At 43.2% G+C, this 15,937-nt stretch overlaps 2 protein-coding genes across 3 annotated transcripts; one reads left to right on the top strand and one right to left on the bottom strand.

Moving 5' to 3' along the window:
- Window positions 1-140: 140 nt before the first annotated feature.
- On the bottom strand, window positions 141-5,365 carry TMEM231 (transmembrane protein 231). 2 transcript variants are annotated; one of them, XM_083794981.1, is made up of 7 exons: window positions 5,073-5,365; window positions 4,688-5,001; window positions 3,818-3,946; window positions 2,397-2,540; window positions 1,732-1,813; window positions 1,493-1,598; window positions 141-599 (listed from the first exon to the last, which is right to left on the bottom strand). In XM_083794981.1, the coding sequence occupies exons 1-7, from the start codon at window positions 5,212-5,214 to the stop codon at window positions 410-412; spliced, it is 1,107 nt and encodes a 368-aa protein (XP_083651107.1). In that variant the 5' UTR covers window positions 5,215-5,365; the 3' UTR covers window positions 141-409. The 2 variants fall into 2 exon arrangements, with proteins under 2 accessions (XP_083651107.1, XP_083651108.1); XM_083794982.1 differs by having other exon boundaries at window positions 4,832-5,001.
- A 246-nt stretch (window positions 5,366-5,611) lies between these two features.
- Window positions 5,612-14,251, top strand: GABARAPL2 (GABA type A receptor associated protein like 2). Its single transcript, XM_083794995.1, has 4 exons — window positions 5,612-5,746; window positions 6,084-6,139; window positions 11,498-11,670; window positions 13,695-14,251. Exons 1-4 carry the CDS (start codon window positions 5,713-5,715, stop codon window positions 13,783-13,785), a joined length of 354 nt encoding a protein of 117 aa, XP_083651121.1. The 5' UTR covers window positions 5,612-5,712; the 3' UTR covers window positions 13,786-14,251.
- Window positions 14,252-15,937: the final 1,686 nt, after the last annotated feature.

Below are 15,937 nucleotides of genomic sequence, written 5' to 3'. Positions count from 1 at the left end.
AGCCAAAGGAATAGTCCTTACAGCCAGCCTTCCAAGAAAAGGAGCTTCAGGAAGAAGTCTCCCTACTAGTTGTTATGGATCCACATGCAGGTATATTTTTTCTTGTACTCTCCCCCTGTGGCCACATAATCTCATCAAAAACAAAGAACAACCTGTTTTATGGTGTTTTGTTTAACTGTCCAAAATTAAACATTTCAGTCCCAGAGCAATGTTCCCACAGAAATGCATGAATGAACATATTTTAAAAAGAAAAAAATTACATAATGTCATAGCAACATATAGCAAAAAGAGAACGTACTCAGAACATACGTACCAAGTTCTATCTTTCAAAGTAAAAAGTGTGTACAGATAATAAAAGCAGGTACTTATTTTTGAACTGGGTTTCATTAAAGTTTTCTCAGGCATTTCCTCAGGACTGATGCTGTTTGTAGGACGACACTGGAGACAATGGCAGAACTGCTGATATTGGAGTTGTAGCAAACACCTGATTCTGGAACACAAACATTTTAATCCTACCAAAGACCCAGAGAAAGATAAGGAGAATGCTGACATACTGGATCCAGGCAAATTTAATAATTTCCCAAAATCCTGGCTGATATTTAAAGAGAGTCAAGGAGTGTTAATGAAGAAGCTTCTGATACAACCACTGCAGTAACTAAACAATAGAATCAGAGGTGAAAAGGCACCAAATTGGTTAAACATCAGTTTGTGTGGCAACTGCAAAGCTTCTGAGTCACAGAAATCTCAAAAAGCATTTTACCACAGAAACGCTGTACAGAATACCTATCCTTGAAGATGTTCAAATCAATTCTGTGGGAAGAGTCTATTTTGTCCCTGCTTCACCAGAAAGTAGATATTGGTAATACTCAGGCAGGTAAATAAACCTTGTGAGAGATGTGCTATATACATTTTCTTCAAAACATAGGCTAGCTCTTGTCTGAGAAACTGAGTAAAGAACATAAATCATTCTTTTGGAGCAAAACGTTTTCAGGTCTGTCTGCATATATAACAGATTTGCCACATCCACTTCAGGGGTTATTATTTGCTGAACCTACCTTGTATACAGATTTCTGCTTTGCTTTAGGTCAGAAAATGTAATATCATGCTTTGCCAGTAGCAAACATTACTTCTCTTCTGTATCCACAACAAAGTGAGACTGCAGGACCAAAGCAAGGCTTACTGACAAAATTCCCTATGAATTGCTCAGAAACCACCTTAAATGGTCATTTTAGTAAGGGTGAAAAGCAGCAGAGGTTCCTCCCAGTAAAGACAGAAAGTAGTTACGTAAGCAGAACCATCTGGAGGGTGCACACATGGAGTTATGGGCAAACAGGTATTCAGCTAACTCTGAAACTACAGCACATGCTGAGCAACCAAAGCAAAAGTTTAGCAAGAAGTTGAGAGAGAAAGCAGTGTTCATTTGGCCTGTATATGAAAGGCTCAAATAATGCTATCCAATTGTGTTTCAGTTAATGCAGTTTTCTAAGGATATAGGATAACTTCCTCTGGGTAATGAATTGTAGCATTAATGATGAATGGTGTATCTGCTGCTCTTCCAGTCATCCAAACAGGGTTGGGATCTGAAAAAACTGTCGTCACTAAAATGGGGAAAGAAAACATCCAAGTTAATGGGGTTTTCAGTCCTAATACAGAATTTAAATCCTCAAAGAGCAGCTACCAATATGCTAACTACTGCTGTGCTGCAATTAGCAGCTGTACAGTCAGGCTTACCATTTCTATCTCGATATGCTGCAATGATGTTTGTTAGATCATAGTCAGCTGCAAAAGGACTTGTGCCATTGACCACAGACACCTGTTGCCACAAGGAGATATTTGCATTATTTGTCCACTCTTTAAGAAAGTAATTCTACCGAGTGTGTTAAGCAAAGTAACCATGTTTTGAAAGGAAAGCACATAGATGTCAGACTAAACATCTTGGCAGAAGAACCTCTTCTACCCTTCAGCCTTACAAATAAACAAGAGTTCAGAAGTTCTACGGTCCACTCTGTGCAAACATAGAATCACAGAATATCCCAAGTTGGAAAGGGTCCCCAAGGATCATCGAGTCCAACTCAAGTCCAACAAGTCCCCAGAGGACCACCCAAAAAATCAGACCAAGTGTCTGAGCATTGTCCAAATGCTTCTTGATCTGAGGCAGGCTTGGTGCTGTTGCACCTTCCCTGGGGAGCCTGTTCCCGTGCCCGACCACCCTCTCAGTAAAGAACCTTTTCCTGATACCCAGCCTGAACTGCCCCCCCCGTTGCAGCTTCAAGCCATTTCCTTGGGTCCCTCGGGTATGAATAACTAGAGTGTCACCTATGGTGCTAGTAAGGGAGGAAATTAATGGACAAGAGAGAAAAAAAAAGTAAAAATAATAATAATAAAAAAGTCCTCACATTGTATCTGGTATCCAGTCCACAGTGGTTAAGTAATTGCCTCTGGTTCAGTTTCAGGTCTCCATTCATATAGAGCTGAGACCCTGGTACAGGAGAAAAAAACTGAAGAAAAGCCATGCTCTGCATCACAAGTGTTGACATTCTCTGAAACAGTGAACATGAGAAAAAAAAATCAGGAAAAGCAAACAAAACCACAGTTTTCTACCTCTTTGTATCTATAAATTTTCTGCATAGATTTTATTTTATTGATGCCCAAGTTTCAAATCATCACATTATTCTAAAGAAGGGAGGACCAAATGAGAAATAGTAATAAGTTTTTGTAAGTGAACTAGCATAGTTCTTGATTAACTAACTTTGATTGATTTATAAAGTTCCATACATAATTCAGCGAAGTCCAACAGTTTGTGGCTAATGGCAAAAAAAAAAAAAAAATGTCTTTCCATAACATGTTAAAAGCAGCAAGATAATTAAACACATTCATTGCAGGTAAACTTTAAAATATTCAGACATCAAAACTAATACCCTGCAATAAGGGCTAGATAAGGAAGTTCCTCTGCCCTCATCACCCACCCAATCTGAAGAAAAATTTTCACATTTACTGTAAAACAAAGGCATTGTGACTACTGGAACTTTCCACATCATATTAATGACTAACCTAATGCTTCAGCACATAAATTTAGGACTGTAAAGACTTTTACTCTGGAACTCAGAGGTTTAAGGTTTTGTTTTTTTTTTTCTTTTAACCTCAGCTGTTCTTGCTAAACTTGTCCACCTGCAGCCAGCAAGAGTCTCTCAGACAAGCTAAACCTAATCTCTCTAGTAAAACGTCCTCATCTGTTTGGCTACATCAAACTCTATGCTATATATTATTGCTCCTTTCAGATGCATCCATGGCTTCTCTGTGCAGCCGTGTTTCATCCACTCTTCTAGCTATTAATCACACTGCCACTTGAGAGAGACAATAGCAGCAGAAGCGTTCTTGTCTCCCTGAGACACCTTCTTGTCCCCTCACAGCTATGAGGTACAGATGATCCTGACAGATGATTATCATTGCTTCAAAAGCTCTTAAACAAACAAAACCTATGGAGTTTCAGGATCCTGCAGCAGCCTGTCCCTCCAACCTCTACTACTGTGCATCTATCCTCTATGCTGCACTATAACCCAATAGGATGTACAGCTTCAAAAACAAACAAAAAACAACCACAAAACAACGACAACAAAACACACACCAGCCACAATACTAATGGAACAAACCAAAACTAGGAATGACCCAGTAGAGAAGGAAATCAAGTATGTTAGCAAAATAAATCTTTTGAATAGGAATTTCAAATGCATAAAGATTCTTTCTTCCTTTGCATAACCACTGCTGGAATATTATATTGGGCCTATATGTCACAATGAATAAAACGAAAAATGCTCACATAGAGCTGGTAGGAAAAGATTAGAATCAGCTGAACACCAACTACATGCTCGGTAGGTTGTAGCGGAAGCTCCAATTTAAAATGCAACTGATCCATTTTGCCATCTTGATTTTTGTCTTCTTCCCTAGTCTAAAAGAAGCAGTAAGAATGGTTTTGCGTGTTTGCTTAAGAAGTTCCTGTTAAAAAGAAATACAAAAAATAGTTATTGTCCAGGAAATCTCCACAACTGCAACATACACATAAAAAGGAATCAAACGAACCACGTCGAAAAAACAGTAAAAAGCTACTTTAAAGACACGAGGCTAGAGACAAGCAAGAAACCTAAATTTTGTTTGTAACACTATGCCCCAGGTGCTCCACAGGGAGGGAAAGTTCATCAGGCTCTATAAGAACTCTTCTGCCCTATGCCGTTCCAGCAATCTTCCCTGTATGCTGGCATTGGTATGCATAATGATGGATCTTCTGCCACATCCTGTGTGAATGCACAACTTCTGCCTTCTGCCCTTGTAGCCTGCTTCTTATTGGCTTCTGTATGCCTTGTACAATCCCTGGTTGGGAACCAAGACTTGCTGTGCTTCTGTGCCACAAATGCCCAGTTCTTCAGCCATCTGCAAACGTAACAGGGAGGCATAACAGAGCTTTTACAGATAAATAACTGCTACTGTTGAGTCCCAGAAGGAACAATTGGTTGCAGAGGAGAGACTTCAGGCTTTTGAAAGCACATACCTGGATTCAAAACCAGGGGTTACCTGTGAACCCCTGCAAGCTTCTGAGCGCAATAAATCATACAAGGAGGAAAAAAAGGAAAAAAAAAGAGGGAGGAAAAAAGAAGAAAAAGAGAAAAGAAAAAAAGAGCTGATTAAAAACTACCTGTCCCGAGAGAGTCGTGCCATGAGGCGCGAAGTTAGGCACGAGGCTGCTGCTCCTCGACGGCAGCGGCGCGCGCCCAGCCGCTCGCTCGCGGGCACCACCAACGCGACCCGCGACCCCGCCAGCACCGCCCGGTACGCCTACCGACAGAAGCGGGACTCGCAGTCTGTCCTCCTGGAGCCGGTTGAACGCTGGGAACGTGCTCCATGCCAAGAAACTGCCCGGGCCGGGCCCGGTAGTTGCCACGAAAAGCACCTCGTACCGGAACCGCACAGCGGGCTGCTCACGGTACGCGCTCTGCTTCAGCCAGAAACCTGCAGGCAGACACAGCGCGGGGCCTCAGCGCCGGGCCGGGCCGGGCCGCACGGGGCCGAGCGGCGCTCACCGTGGCTGCGGTAGGCCACCAGCAGCGGCGGCACGTAGGTGAGCACGGCGATGAGCAGCAGCGCCAGCGCAGCAGCGGAGCAGAGCCCGGCTCGGTACCGAGTGTGGAGCGCGGGGTGCGAGAAGAGCTCCACGCCCGCCATCGGGCGCCCGCCCGCAGCCCTCGCCCTCACCGCGGCGACGGCGAGGCGCCGGACTGACGGGGCGCCGCGCCTATCAGCGCGCCGGGGCGCCGAGGAGCAACGGGCGCAGCAGCCAATGAGCGTTGGGCTCGCGCGCTCCGGGACGGCTCGTTGCGGCCAGCAACGGGAGCGGGACGCGGCCGTGGGCGCTTGCCACGGCACCGGGACCCGGGACGCGACCTCCAGCGCCCCGGGAGCGCCTCGGCGGGGCCAGGCGCGGCCTCGCGCCCGCCGCGGAACTCAGCGGTCCGACTGCTCCGGCCCCCAGCGCTGGGCCGGAAGCGCTGCGTTTCGGGCGGTTGCTAGGCAACTGACCGGAAGTCCCGCCTGCCGAGCCGCGGCTGTTGTTGTTGTGACGGGTACCGTGACAGCGACAGGCCCCGCCGCCCGGCACGAGTCCCTGCCCGCCCGCACTCGGGCCCCGCCGCCGCCGGCTCCGCTTCCTGCCCGGCCCGCGCCATGAAGTGGATGTTCAAGGAGGACCACGCGCTGGGTAAGGGCGGGCCCGGGCCAGGTGCTGCCCGCCGGCGGCCCTGCGCCGCCCCGTCTCCTGCGTCGCCATCTGCCCCGGGCCTCCCGACTCGGTACGCCCCGGGCAGCCCCCGAGCCGGTCGTCGCGGCTTTGGGCGGACAGCCCCCTGCGGCCCTCGCCGAAGGCTGGCGCGGTAACCGGGGACGGCCTCCCCGAGTAGCTGGGGTCTCGTCGCAGGCAGGCAGGACGGCCGCGGCTCCCACCGGCTCCCGCGTCTGCAGGGCTGCTGGCTCTGCCTAGGACACCGGTGATAGATACTGTTACCATCCCAATGACTAATTACGAGTTTTGTTCACAGAGCACAGATGCGTCGAGTCAGCAAAAATCCGAGCCAAATACCCTGACCGTGTCCCGGTGAGTAACCAAGCCATCTTCATTCCAGTACTTAGAGGCAAAGATGGATATCTTTGGATACCCAATCCTGCCCTCTCTTCTTTGACCAGATCCTACTATGTAAATTCATCTTTCATGTATTCATCTTCATTTTGTGACATAGATGTTTTAAAGAGGCTCCAAACACATCTAACTAATCCAGCATTCCCTCCTCTACCCCATACGTATTCTCAAGTAAGCAACACTGCCTGACTTTCTGAATGCTCACCACACATCTATGGTTTATGAGTGTCCTGGTTTCTTCTAATAGCAATTATATTCCCAGCAAAGACCCTATGCTTTTTTTCTCTTGAAGATTTTATTCTGTGCCAGAGAGAGAGAATAAATTCATTACACCTTGACAGTCATCCATCATAGCTAGATGAGTTTGGTAATTTTCCCCTTAATATCTGACTGTAAGCAATCTGATCTTGAACCCACCTCATGTAAACTCTATTGTTTGAAGAGCCATTGCAAGTGGTGACTGCTCCTTTCTGCGTTAATACTTGCTGCCTGCTAAATAGCAAATGACTTTTCTTCACTCTGTAATCCCTTTTATCATGTTTCAGTCAGTGAAATGACCATACTTCATGCTCTTGTGTAACAGCTAGCAACACGTTCACATTCTCAACCAATATACTTGTGAGTAAAATTTCCGCATTCCATCTGATCACATGCCAATTAGTGACATTCCTATCTGACCTCTAGGTAAGTAACTTAGCCAGTAGACAGCACAGACCAGAGAACCTCTAACCATTTTTCCTTTCTCTGTTTCTGACTCAAACCTAGTCACAGCATCTTCTCCAGTTGTAGTCTGGCAAGTTCATCCAATCCTTGCTATTTTCTGCTTGGCCACCTACCTAATATAGACTGTAGCATGCTAATAACCATATATCTTCACAGGTATACTTTTGCACATTTCCAGAATATCTTTCATGACCCTAGAGGAAAAAGAGAGACATTGGAACTCATAGTGTGAGTCAGAATTACATGATACTTTATCAGGAATGGATAGCGATGTGTAAATAGATACAGGAGTTAAATCTCAAAGTCCATTGTGATGCTTTGTCTGGGCAAATAAAAAAAATTCTGCTTGATGTTTCAGATTGAGACACCTAACTTTTACAAAGTAGTTGGTATCAAATATACATTTTTTTGTGTTTAGTAATCAAAAGTGTTTTTCAGACTTAATGCATGTTTTCTTCTTTCCAGGCTGTAGTCTGCATCCAGAATGATGTAGGTCAGAGGGTTCTGACCTTCAGAGCAGTTCTCAGCTGCTCTCTCTGGCTCCATGGATTTATAGATATTTCAGTGGCTCAAACATCTTAAGATGTATTGAGATAACATATGAACAGCCCCTGTCCTAGTCTGGACCCTTTAGAAATAAAATGGGAGTTGAAAAGACACTCATGCTTCCTAGGCACTGCTATTGTAAATTTGCTTGGGTATCACATGATCCAAGGGTTAGAGGTATCTGCATGTTTTACTAGAAGCAGTTCACCAATAGCCTTGACTTCCAATTATGACAGTTTCTGCATTGTAAAGCTAAAATGCCTGGTAGATTATTACAATCTCTTTTTTAAAGTATCAGATGGTAAAGCTTGAATGTTCCCTTCAGTCTGTTCTTGGTCTTCTTTACACTTCCCATGTACTAAATTGCAAGGGCCACTTACTGTACCATCCTGTTTCTGCAGGCAGCACCAAATAAAAGAACCCTCCCCAGATCATAGTGTATTTTGTAAATTTACTCGAGCCTTACCTGTATGCTGTAGCAATAAGGAATGCAGAGCTAAGCAACAGAGACACAGCAACCTCTTGTCAGCCCTGTTTCCCCACATACTGCATTTCTCCTTCAAGACCTAGCCTGTGTGGAGCAACGAACATCAGGTCCTTTCCACAAGTTATACTTAATTCTCCTTCCTCCCATGTATGTTGCTTTTTGCTTTGTTTGTGACCTTGCTGTCTTGCCTTCCTGTGGTCAATTTCTTAACTTCCTAACATATGAAGTAAGATAGTTTAATGTCAGTTCAGTGTAACACAAGAGAATAGCATCAGTGAGACAACAACAATAAGGTAGAACAAACTGTATGCTTTAAAGTGCAGTTATGCATATTCAGAATAAAACTTTTTTTTCTGCTGTCCAGTGAAAAAAATCAGTATGTTACTGCAAACCTGAGTCCGTAGACATTCTAAAATGGTGATTAACATAGGCATCTTTTTTTCCAAGTGTCAAACAAAAGCCTGTTAATGCTGTAAACACCATCTTATCTAGGCATCTCTGTTTGGTTCCCTATCTGCTTTCTGTTCTGTTCTCTCCTGGTGTAGGTAGAGAAAAGCCAAGTTCCTGCGACCTGGCAGTATAAGCATGGGTTGTGATTTTTATCCACCCCCCCCCCCCCCCCCCCCCCCCAGGTCTATGTATCCCATCTGGCTCTTATTCATATATAACTCATATGCAGCTAAAAACAACATTTCATTGGTACGGCTTCCCTGTCATCCTGTAACTTCATCCAACTGATGCTGTAATCGTATTGTTGATAATATCATACATAACATGTACTGCTGGATCATCTCTCAGTTTAAGTTCGGTATGTCAGAGGCATACAGACAAGATCACATCACAGCACATTTCTGCTAATTTGGTGGAGCACTCAACTGGCTTCACTGCCAGACTAACTGGTACTCCAGGGCGCGCTGCAGGCATGCTTCCTTTCTCTGCCTAGGCTCATCATACAGCCTAGCTAAAATGCCTAGTGCCTAACTGTCGGAGGTGAATAATCATTGCCAGATTAATTATGCAAACCCCGACAGAATGGATGTCAATTCAAAAGCCGTGCAGCAAAACACTTAAAAGAAAAAAAAAAAAAGAACATGGGATCTATGGCAAACTGGAACCTTACATTATACAATTTACACTGCAACTCTATCAGAATTTTGACTATATTCAGATATAACATGGTCTTTTCAGCTGTGCACTAAGTTACCTACGGTATGGCTGCTCCTCTACTTAGCATGACAGTTTCTGAGATCCTGGTACACGTGTGATGATATTGGTACATAGCCTGTGATGGTGCAGTACACTGCACAGATGAATACAAAAGACTTAAAAAATAGTGAATACTGTAATGCTTTACATGGAAGCCTAAGAGACATTTTGGCATCTCAGGATTGTGTACAGCAGATGAAATGGAAGATGTTAGATTCTAGACTAGGCTGGTGGTTCTCCCTCTATCTTAGTACTGATTTTTTTTTTTTGCTTTAGCGTTGGTGAATTTTTTTTCCCTTTTGCTGTACTCCATATCAAGGCAATCAGTTCTGTCATGTGTTAGGAATGACTTGGGGCTTTGTTCAGAGGAGACCGTTAAGTTTGATGGGTAGAAGTGGTGTGTGTGTGTATTAAACCTGTACTTCTTGGTTTGCGGATTACAATTTGATCATATAGCATTTTAAAAGAGAATAGGGCATGCTCCTTGCAGACTACAGTTCTGTGTAACACAAAATTTCAATCAATAACTGCCACTTTCTGTGTATGAGATAGTGACAAAGACAAAATAAGCACCGTATGTACAAAGGGAGCGAGTGGACTTCACAATCATAGAATCATTAAGGTTGGAAGAAACTTTCAAGATCATCTGGTCGAAACCATCACCCTACTGCCAATATCACCCACTAATCCACGTCCCTAAACGCCAGGTCCAACCTTGAACACCCTCAGGGACGGTGACGCCACCACTTCCCTGGACAACCCATTCCAGTGCCTGACTACGCTTTCTGAGAAGAAATGTCTCTGAATTTCCAACCTAAACCTCCCCTGGTGCAACTTGAGGCCATTCCCTCTAGTCCTATCGCTAGTTACCCGTGAGAAGAGGCTGACCCCCAGCTCCCTAAACCTTCCTTTCAGGCAGTTGTGGAGAGCAGTAAGGTCTCCCCTGAGCCTTCTCTTCTCCAAACTAAACAATCCCACGTCCCTTCAGCTGCTCCTCATCGGGCTTGTGTTCCAGACCCTTCAGCAGCTTTGTAGCCCTTCTCTGGAAACGTTCCAGGACCTCGATGTCCTTCTTGTACTGAGGAGCCCAAAACTGAACACAGTACTCGAGGTGCGGCCTCACCAGAGCTGAACACAAGGGGACGATCACCTCGCTGGTCTTGCTGACTACACTATTCCCGATACCAGCCAGCATGTCATTGGCCTTCTTGGCCACCTGGGCACACTGCCAGCTCATGTTCAGGCGAGCATCTATCATCGCCCCCAGATCCTTTTCCTCTGCACAGCTTTCCAGCCACTCTGCCCCAAGCTTGTAGTGCTGCATGAGGTTGTTGTGGCCAAAGTGCAGGACCTGGCACTTAGCCATGTTGAACCTCATCCTGCTGGCCTCTGCCCATTGACTCATCCTGTCCAGGTCTCTCTGCAGGGCCTTCCTACCCTTTGGAAGATCGACACTTCCCCCTAACTTGGTGTCATCTGCAAACTTCCTGAGGGTGCACTCAATTCCTTCATCCAAATCATCAACAAAGATATTAAAGAGGATGGGCCCCAACACAGACCCCAGGGGATCACCACTGGTGACCGTTCTTCAGCTGGATTTCACTCCGTTCACCACCACCCTCTGGGCCCAGACATCCAGCCAGTTTTTAACCCAGCAAGGAGTGTACCTGTCCAAGCCACAGGCTGCCAGCTTCTCCAGGAGAATACTGTGGGAGACTGTGTCAAAGGCCTTGCTGAAGTCTAGGTAGACTATGTCAAGAGGCTTTCTCTCATCCACCAGGCGGGTCACCTGGTCATAGAAGGAGATGAGGTTGGTCATGCAGGACTTGCCTTTCATGAACCCATGCTGACTGGGCCTGATCCCCCAGTGGTCCCACATACATTGTGTGATTGCATTCAAGATGACCTGTTCCATCACTTTTCCTGGCACCGAGGTCAGGCCTGCAGTTCCCTGGGTCCTCCATATCACTTGCCATTGCTGATTTACCAGTACTGCAGTCTTGATTTTTTCATGACTCCAATACATTTGGAAGGAAGGAATATGTGAGTCCAGAGGAGGGCGACAAGGTTGAATTAGAGGGCTGAAGCACCTCTCCTGTGAAGACAGGCTGGGAGAGCTGGAGTTGTTCAGCCTGCAGAAGGGAAGGTTCTGGGGGGACCCTATAGAGGCCCTCCAGTCCAGTGGCTACTGGAAAGCTGGGGAAGGACTCCTTGTCAAGCAGTGCAGTGATAGCACAAGGAGTAACGTCTCTAAACTAAAAAGAAGATAGATTTAGGTTAGAGCAGGTGATTTATCAAAGCCTTCTGTTCATACCTATCCTGAAAAGCCTCACTTTCACGCTTGTGTTTTACAGGTCATAGTGGAGAAGGTCTCAGGATCTCAGATTGTTGATATTGACAAGAGGAAGTACTTAGTTCCATCTGACATCACTGTGGCCCAGTTTATGTGGATCATCAGGAAGAGGATTCAGCTGCCCTCTGAGAAGGCAATATTCCTCTTTGTAGATAAGACTGTCCCACAGTCTAGGTAAGAGGCTGTTCACTTGGTATTCAGAACTGTATCAGAGGGACATTAACTCCTTTTGAGGCTTATTTGGTGATTTTTAGAAGGCACATACTTACATTTTAAATCTCACTTATTGCTTTTTCCCCCCCTCACACGTGATAAACATCTTGTTTCTCAAGCTAAGCTGAAAGGAAAGGTGACTGCAAAATGTATTATCATTACTTTCATGGTAAGAGGGTAAGCTCTGGCATTGCATCTTTGGTTGAACGTAGGAACACCACCGACATCAATGGCAAATAATCCTCAGTGTAACAAGAAGTTTGCGTGTTAAGTGCTCGAAAGCCAACACCATAAATTATTCTGAAAAACCATTACCTGTCATTTCACAAAGAAACGATGTTATATGTTAGTTACTGTTACTTTTTTAATCACTTTTTTTTTTTATAAGCATGAACTGCAAAATGACTATAGAAAGGTTTTCCACGTTGCTTTCATATTGGAATAAGTTTCAATGGTTGCCTGCTATGTACAGAACAAGATATAGCAGAAGCAGCTACTTAACTATACAAGCTATTTTAATATTTGAAGGAATAGTATGTAACATTATGTGGCTTTGATGCAGCGTTATTCTTGCTCACCCTTACCTGTGTAATAGTACTTCCAGGTAACTTGTCCAGACTCAGCTAGAAATATTATTTAATTCATGATACACAGTAGGGACCTGTGAAGACCACCTTTTTCTACTTTCTCTCTTCTGGGTGCATTAGGAATGCATTAGTCCCATCTTCTTAGTGCTGTACAGCTGCTAGTAACAAACAGGAGAGGAAACGGCACATTGTCTAATCTCACATTAATGATGAGATCTCTCATCTCTGCTGGAAATACAGGGCACTGAAGCTTCAAGCTAATGGAAAAATATTAACTTTTGATAACAGATAAAAATCTTATTGATCAATGGCTCTACTTCTTTTGGAGAACAAATTTATTGCATAGACCACTAACTCTTGACATTCTTCTCTCCTCATCCAGAAGTTTATCTACTATTTACCCATTTCCTTCTATTTCTAGTATTGCCTGCAACTCTCTCCAGTTCCTCTCATGTGGCATCCATTTCTTACGGGTAAAAAGCCACGACTATTTTCCCCATCACTCACATTCAGCCTGCATCTTCCAGTTCACTAGTCTTTTCTCAAACACTCTTGGGAAGTCAAAGGTGAGCTGAAGAAGCACCACTTGTGCAGCTGACTGTTGTCAACTGCCTGTTTCACCTGTGGTTCACAGATGGTAGGAACAATTGTACTGGCCAAGTAATTGGCTTGGCTCTGTTAACTGTTTTTCACAATAAAGCATCCCACTAAAGACTGCTTAGACTGTGAAGGGCCACATGCCTATTCTGTTTAAAAAAATAGTCCAAACATTCAAAATTTTATCCATTGAAAAAACACTAGCTTTTAGCTAACATGGAATTTATTGCCCACACATTTTAGTAATAGCACTATTTTAAGTCATCACTTTTTAACAATACAGAAAACAAAGCTTTAACTCCCCCAAACAACCTGGACCTCGGAGAAGCAGTCCAAATAGTGTAAGTTTGGTAAGCTTAAGACCATCTGAACATTCAAGACTACAGCATATGGAGAGAGAAATTAGGTTCCTCACACAAGCAGCAAGGTTTCAGTTCAGCTGCATTGAAAGATGATGCTATCAGGCTCTTAATCTTGCTATTAGTCACAGCATCAATAACATACAATTCAGAAATTGAAATACATCCAGTGAATCATTTCTAATAAAAATAAGGAAGCATTTTCATAGATGTACTCGTTAGGTACACAGGTAACAGAAATCTAGGTGTCCTGCAGGGAGCCCAGGATCATTTTGTGAACTCGGGAGTCAACTGCTTTTCTTTTTTTCTTTTTTTTTTTTTTTTTTGTGTTTTGATTTATACATAGACTTAATTTTAGCTTCTATTAATCCTTATGTGAGATTCTATTACCATTTGCAACTGTCGTGATCCAAGCAAGCTGTTTCATTTTTCCCCCTTCAAGCTTAACTATGGGACAACTTTATGAGAAGGAGAAGGATGAAGATGGATTCTTATATGTTGCCTACAGTGGAGAGAACACATTTGGTTTCTGAATGGTGGGTCTTGGCTACTATACCATCCTGCTGTGTATCTTGTAAATAGCTGATCATTTTCTGTTTTGACATCCACATAAGTTTCTTCTATATACATGTATTTGTAACTGGATTTATTTCCTAATGTATCTATAGGTCTTGTTTTATTAGACTGTTAAATTATAAAAAAAAGTGTGTTTTTTCTCATGGCTATGGAATCGCAGAGCCTCACTCCTTTAGGGGATACATTTAATGGCATTGATTAAATAATAAAGCAAAGTAGTTGAGCTACTAAAACACGAAAAGAATGCACATGTATTCTGTTTTAAGGAGTTAATTTATGAAAAATAAAAACATTAAATTAGTATTGGGAACACTGGATTTGCTAGGTTATCCTAAGCAGCAGCAAGATGCTGATCATGTTGAATCGAGAAAGTATGTTCCTCTTTCTCAATTAACAGAGTACAATAAAAATTCCTACCACAAACAGACAGTGCTGTCTTTTCTTTACCTTCACTTTGGCCACGGTTATGTATCATTCACAAGATAGCATACAACTGCTTGCATTATTTACTAGACATTGTACTGCTTCTCAGCATTTAGGATGCTGCTGATGATAGAAGGAAAAAACAAAGAGTTATCTGTTAGTTCTTAAGACTAAAAGATTCAGCGCTATTACATCTAACTGGGAGAAAAGCCAGGCCAGCGCACAGGCTATAAGCGGAGGAATAAATACCATGGGCTTTGGAATGCAGGACCTAGGTGAAAAAAGCATAGCATATAAGGAAAGGGCATCTTGAAGAAGGAACGATACAAATAGAAAACCAGAGAGCTGGAGAACAGGAAGGAATAATTTGTCCATGAGTTATGGCCAGGAGAGAAATAACTAGTAAGGAGTTCAGATTAAAACAGTTGCATAAGCAGTTTTTAAAAAAACAGCAGTAGTTGTGTTACAGTTAGTTATATAAATATACATGTATTTTCCAACCAAAAATTTGGTAGGTATTGTAAGGAATTTACAGAACCAAGTATGTGAAAAAATAGCTTTAACTCACTTGAAATAGACAGCCAGACTTAGAAATGCTGCATGCAAGATAAAGAGTTCAAGATCAGTTCCTCTCCTTTATGAGCACTACTGCTCGAGCATATGGCACAGCACAGCAAAAATAGAGAAAGGTTTGCCATAAAACCAAAAAAGCTGTTATTCGTGAGGCTCTCAACTTCCTTCCAAATGGGCTTACCATAGCTACATGACTACCTCTCCTTAAGATGCAGAGGCAAGCTTGTGGCTCTGAACTACGAGACTGCAAAAACAAACAAAACCACATATAAGTGCATAGTACTGGAGGTCATGCTCTGATATGAAAGGACAACACTGGGTTGGAAGAGTAGCATTGCTCTGGAATTTGTGAATCAGCAAGGAATCACTAATTACGGTTTAGATTCTTAATAAAAGTATCACTTGATTTTCACGCTAAATGGTGTAGAAGAGTTTAAAGTGTTTCCAGACACAGGGAAAATGTTATCACTTTCTAAGCTTAAATCAAATTCATATTAGACTAAAATTCCCGTGAAGCCACCTTATGCATGGAACTGTGTTCAGCACTACAGGTTTTAGAGGTGCTGGCAGAATGACTCCACATTTGAAGAGATAGGAGCTTATGAAACATTGATACTACAGTATTATTGGGACTTGTCACAGTAGCATTGCTGTATGTGCTTACTGCATCTGAGAATGTGCAGTTAATTTCAGTATGCCTTTCATTATTTGAAATAGTACTGCACTGTATAGCAGTGCCTTAGTTAACATTCTGTCCCTGTTTCTTTCCAGAATGTGTTCCGTCCCTCCCTTCCATGGACTTAGTATGTTTATTTACTTATTTACGCTAAAACATTGTGATTCAGATTTAAGTGGTTGCAGCTGTGATTTAATACCTTTTTCTGCTGAAAAAATGTCTCCTTTAAGCTGAAACATCACAGTTTGTCTACAGTATTAAGTAATTTTTTTTTGCTAGCTGTTAATAAGAATAAAATGTACCTTAGCCCTCAGAACTGCACAAGAAAACTAATTCCATGCTAGCACAAATATATCTAACCAAAACAAGGGAATATGAGGTTTTATTGCCAATGTTACGATTCACATGACTTTTGGAATACCCTTCATAAGCCTCTA

This window comes from Anser anser, assembly GCF_964211835.1.
Source record: "Anser anser genome assembly, chromosome: 11".
NCBI lineage: Eukaryota > Metazoa > Chordata > Aves > Anseriformes > Anatidae > Anser > Anser anser.
Note: the sequence above shows the minus strand (reverse complement) of the source record. Positions and strands in the feature narration are given on the sequence as shown.

Bases quoted from the DNA above. Each gene is read 5' to 3' on its own strand.
- TMEM231 (XM_083794981.1), bottom strand. From the start codon at position 5,214: ATGGCGGGCGTGGAGCTCTTCTCGCACCCCGCGCTCCACACTCGGTAC. The intron at 5,002-5,072 runs GTGAGCGCCGCT...GTCTGCCTGCAG, and splicing joins GGTGGCCTACCGCAGCCACG to GTTTCTGGCTGAAGCAGAGC. The intron at 600-1,492 runs ATATCCTTAGAA...GACTCTCTTTAA, and splicing joins TACCCAGAGGAAGTTATCCT to ATATCAGCCAGGATTTTGGG.
- GABARAPL2 (XM_083794995.1), top strand. From the start codon at position 5,713: ATGAAGTGGATGTTCAAGGAGGACCACGCGCTGG. The intron at 5,747-6,083 runs GTAAGGGCGGGC...TTTTGTTCACAG, and splicing joins CAAGGAGGACCACGCGCTGG to AGCACAGATGCGTCGAGTCA. The intron at 11,671-13,694 runs GTAAGAGGCTGT...TCCCCCTTCAAG, and splicing joins AAGACTGTCCCACAGTCTAG to CTTAACTATGGGACAACTTT.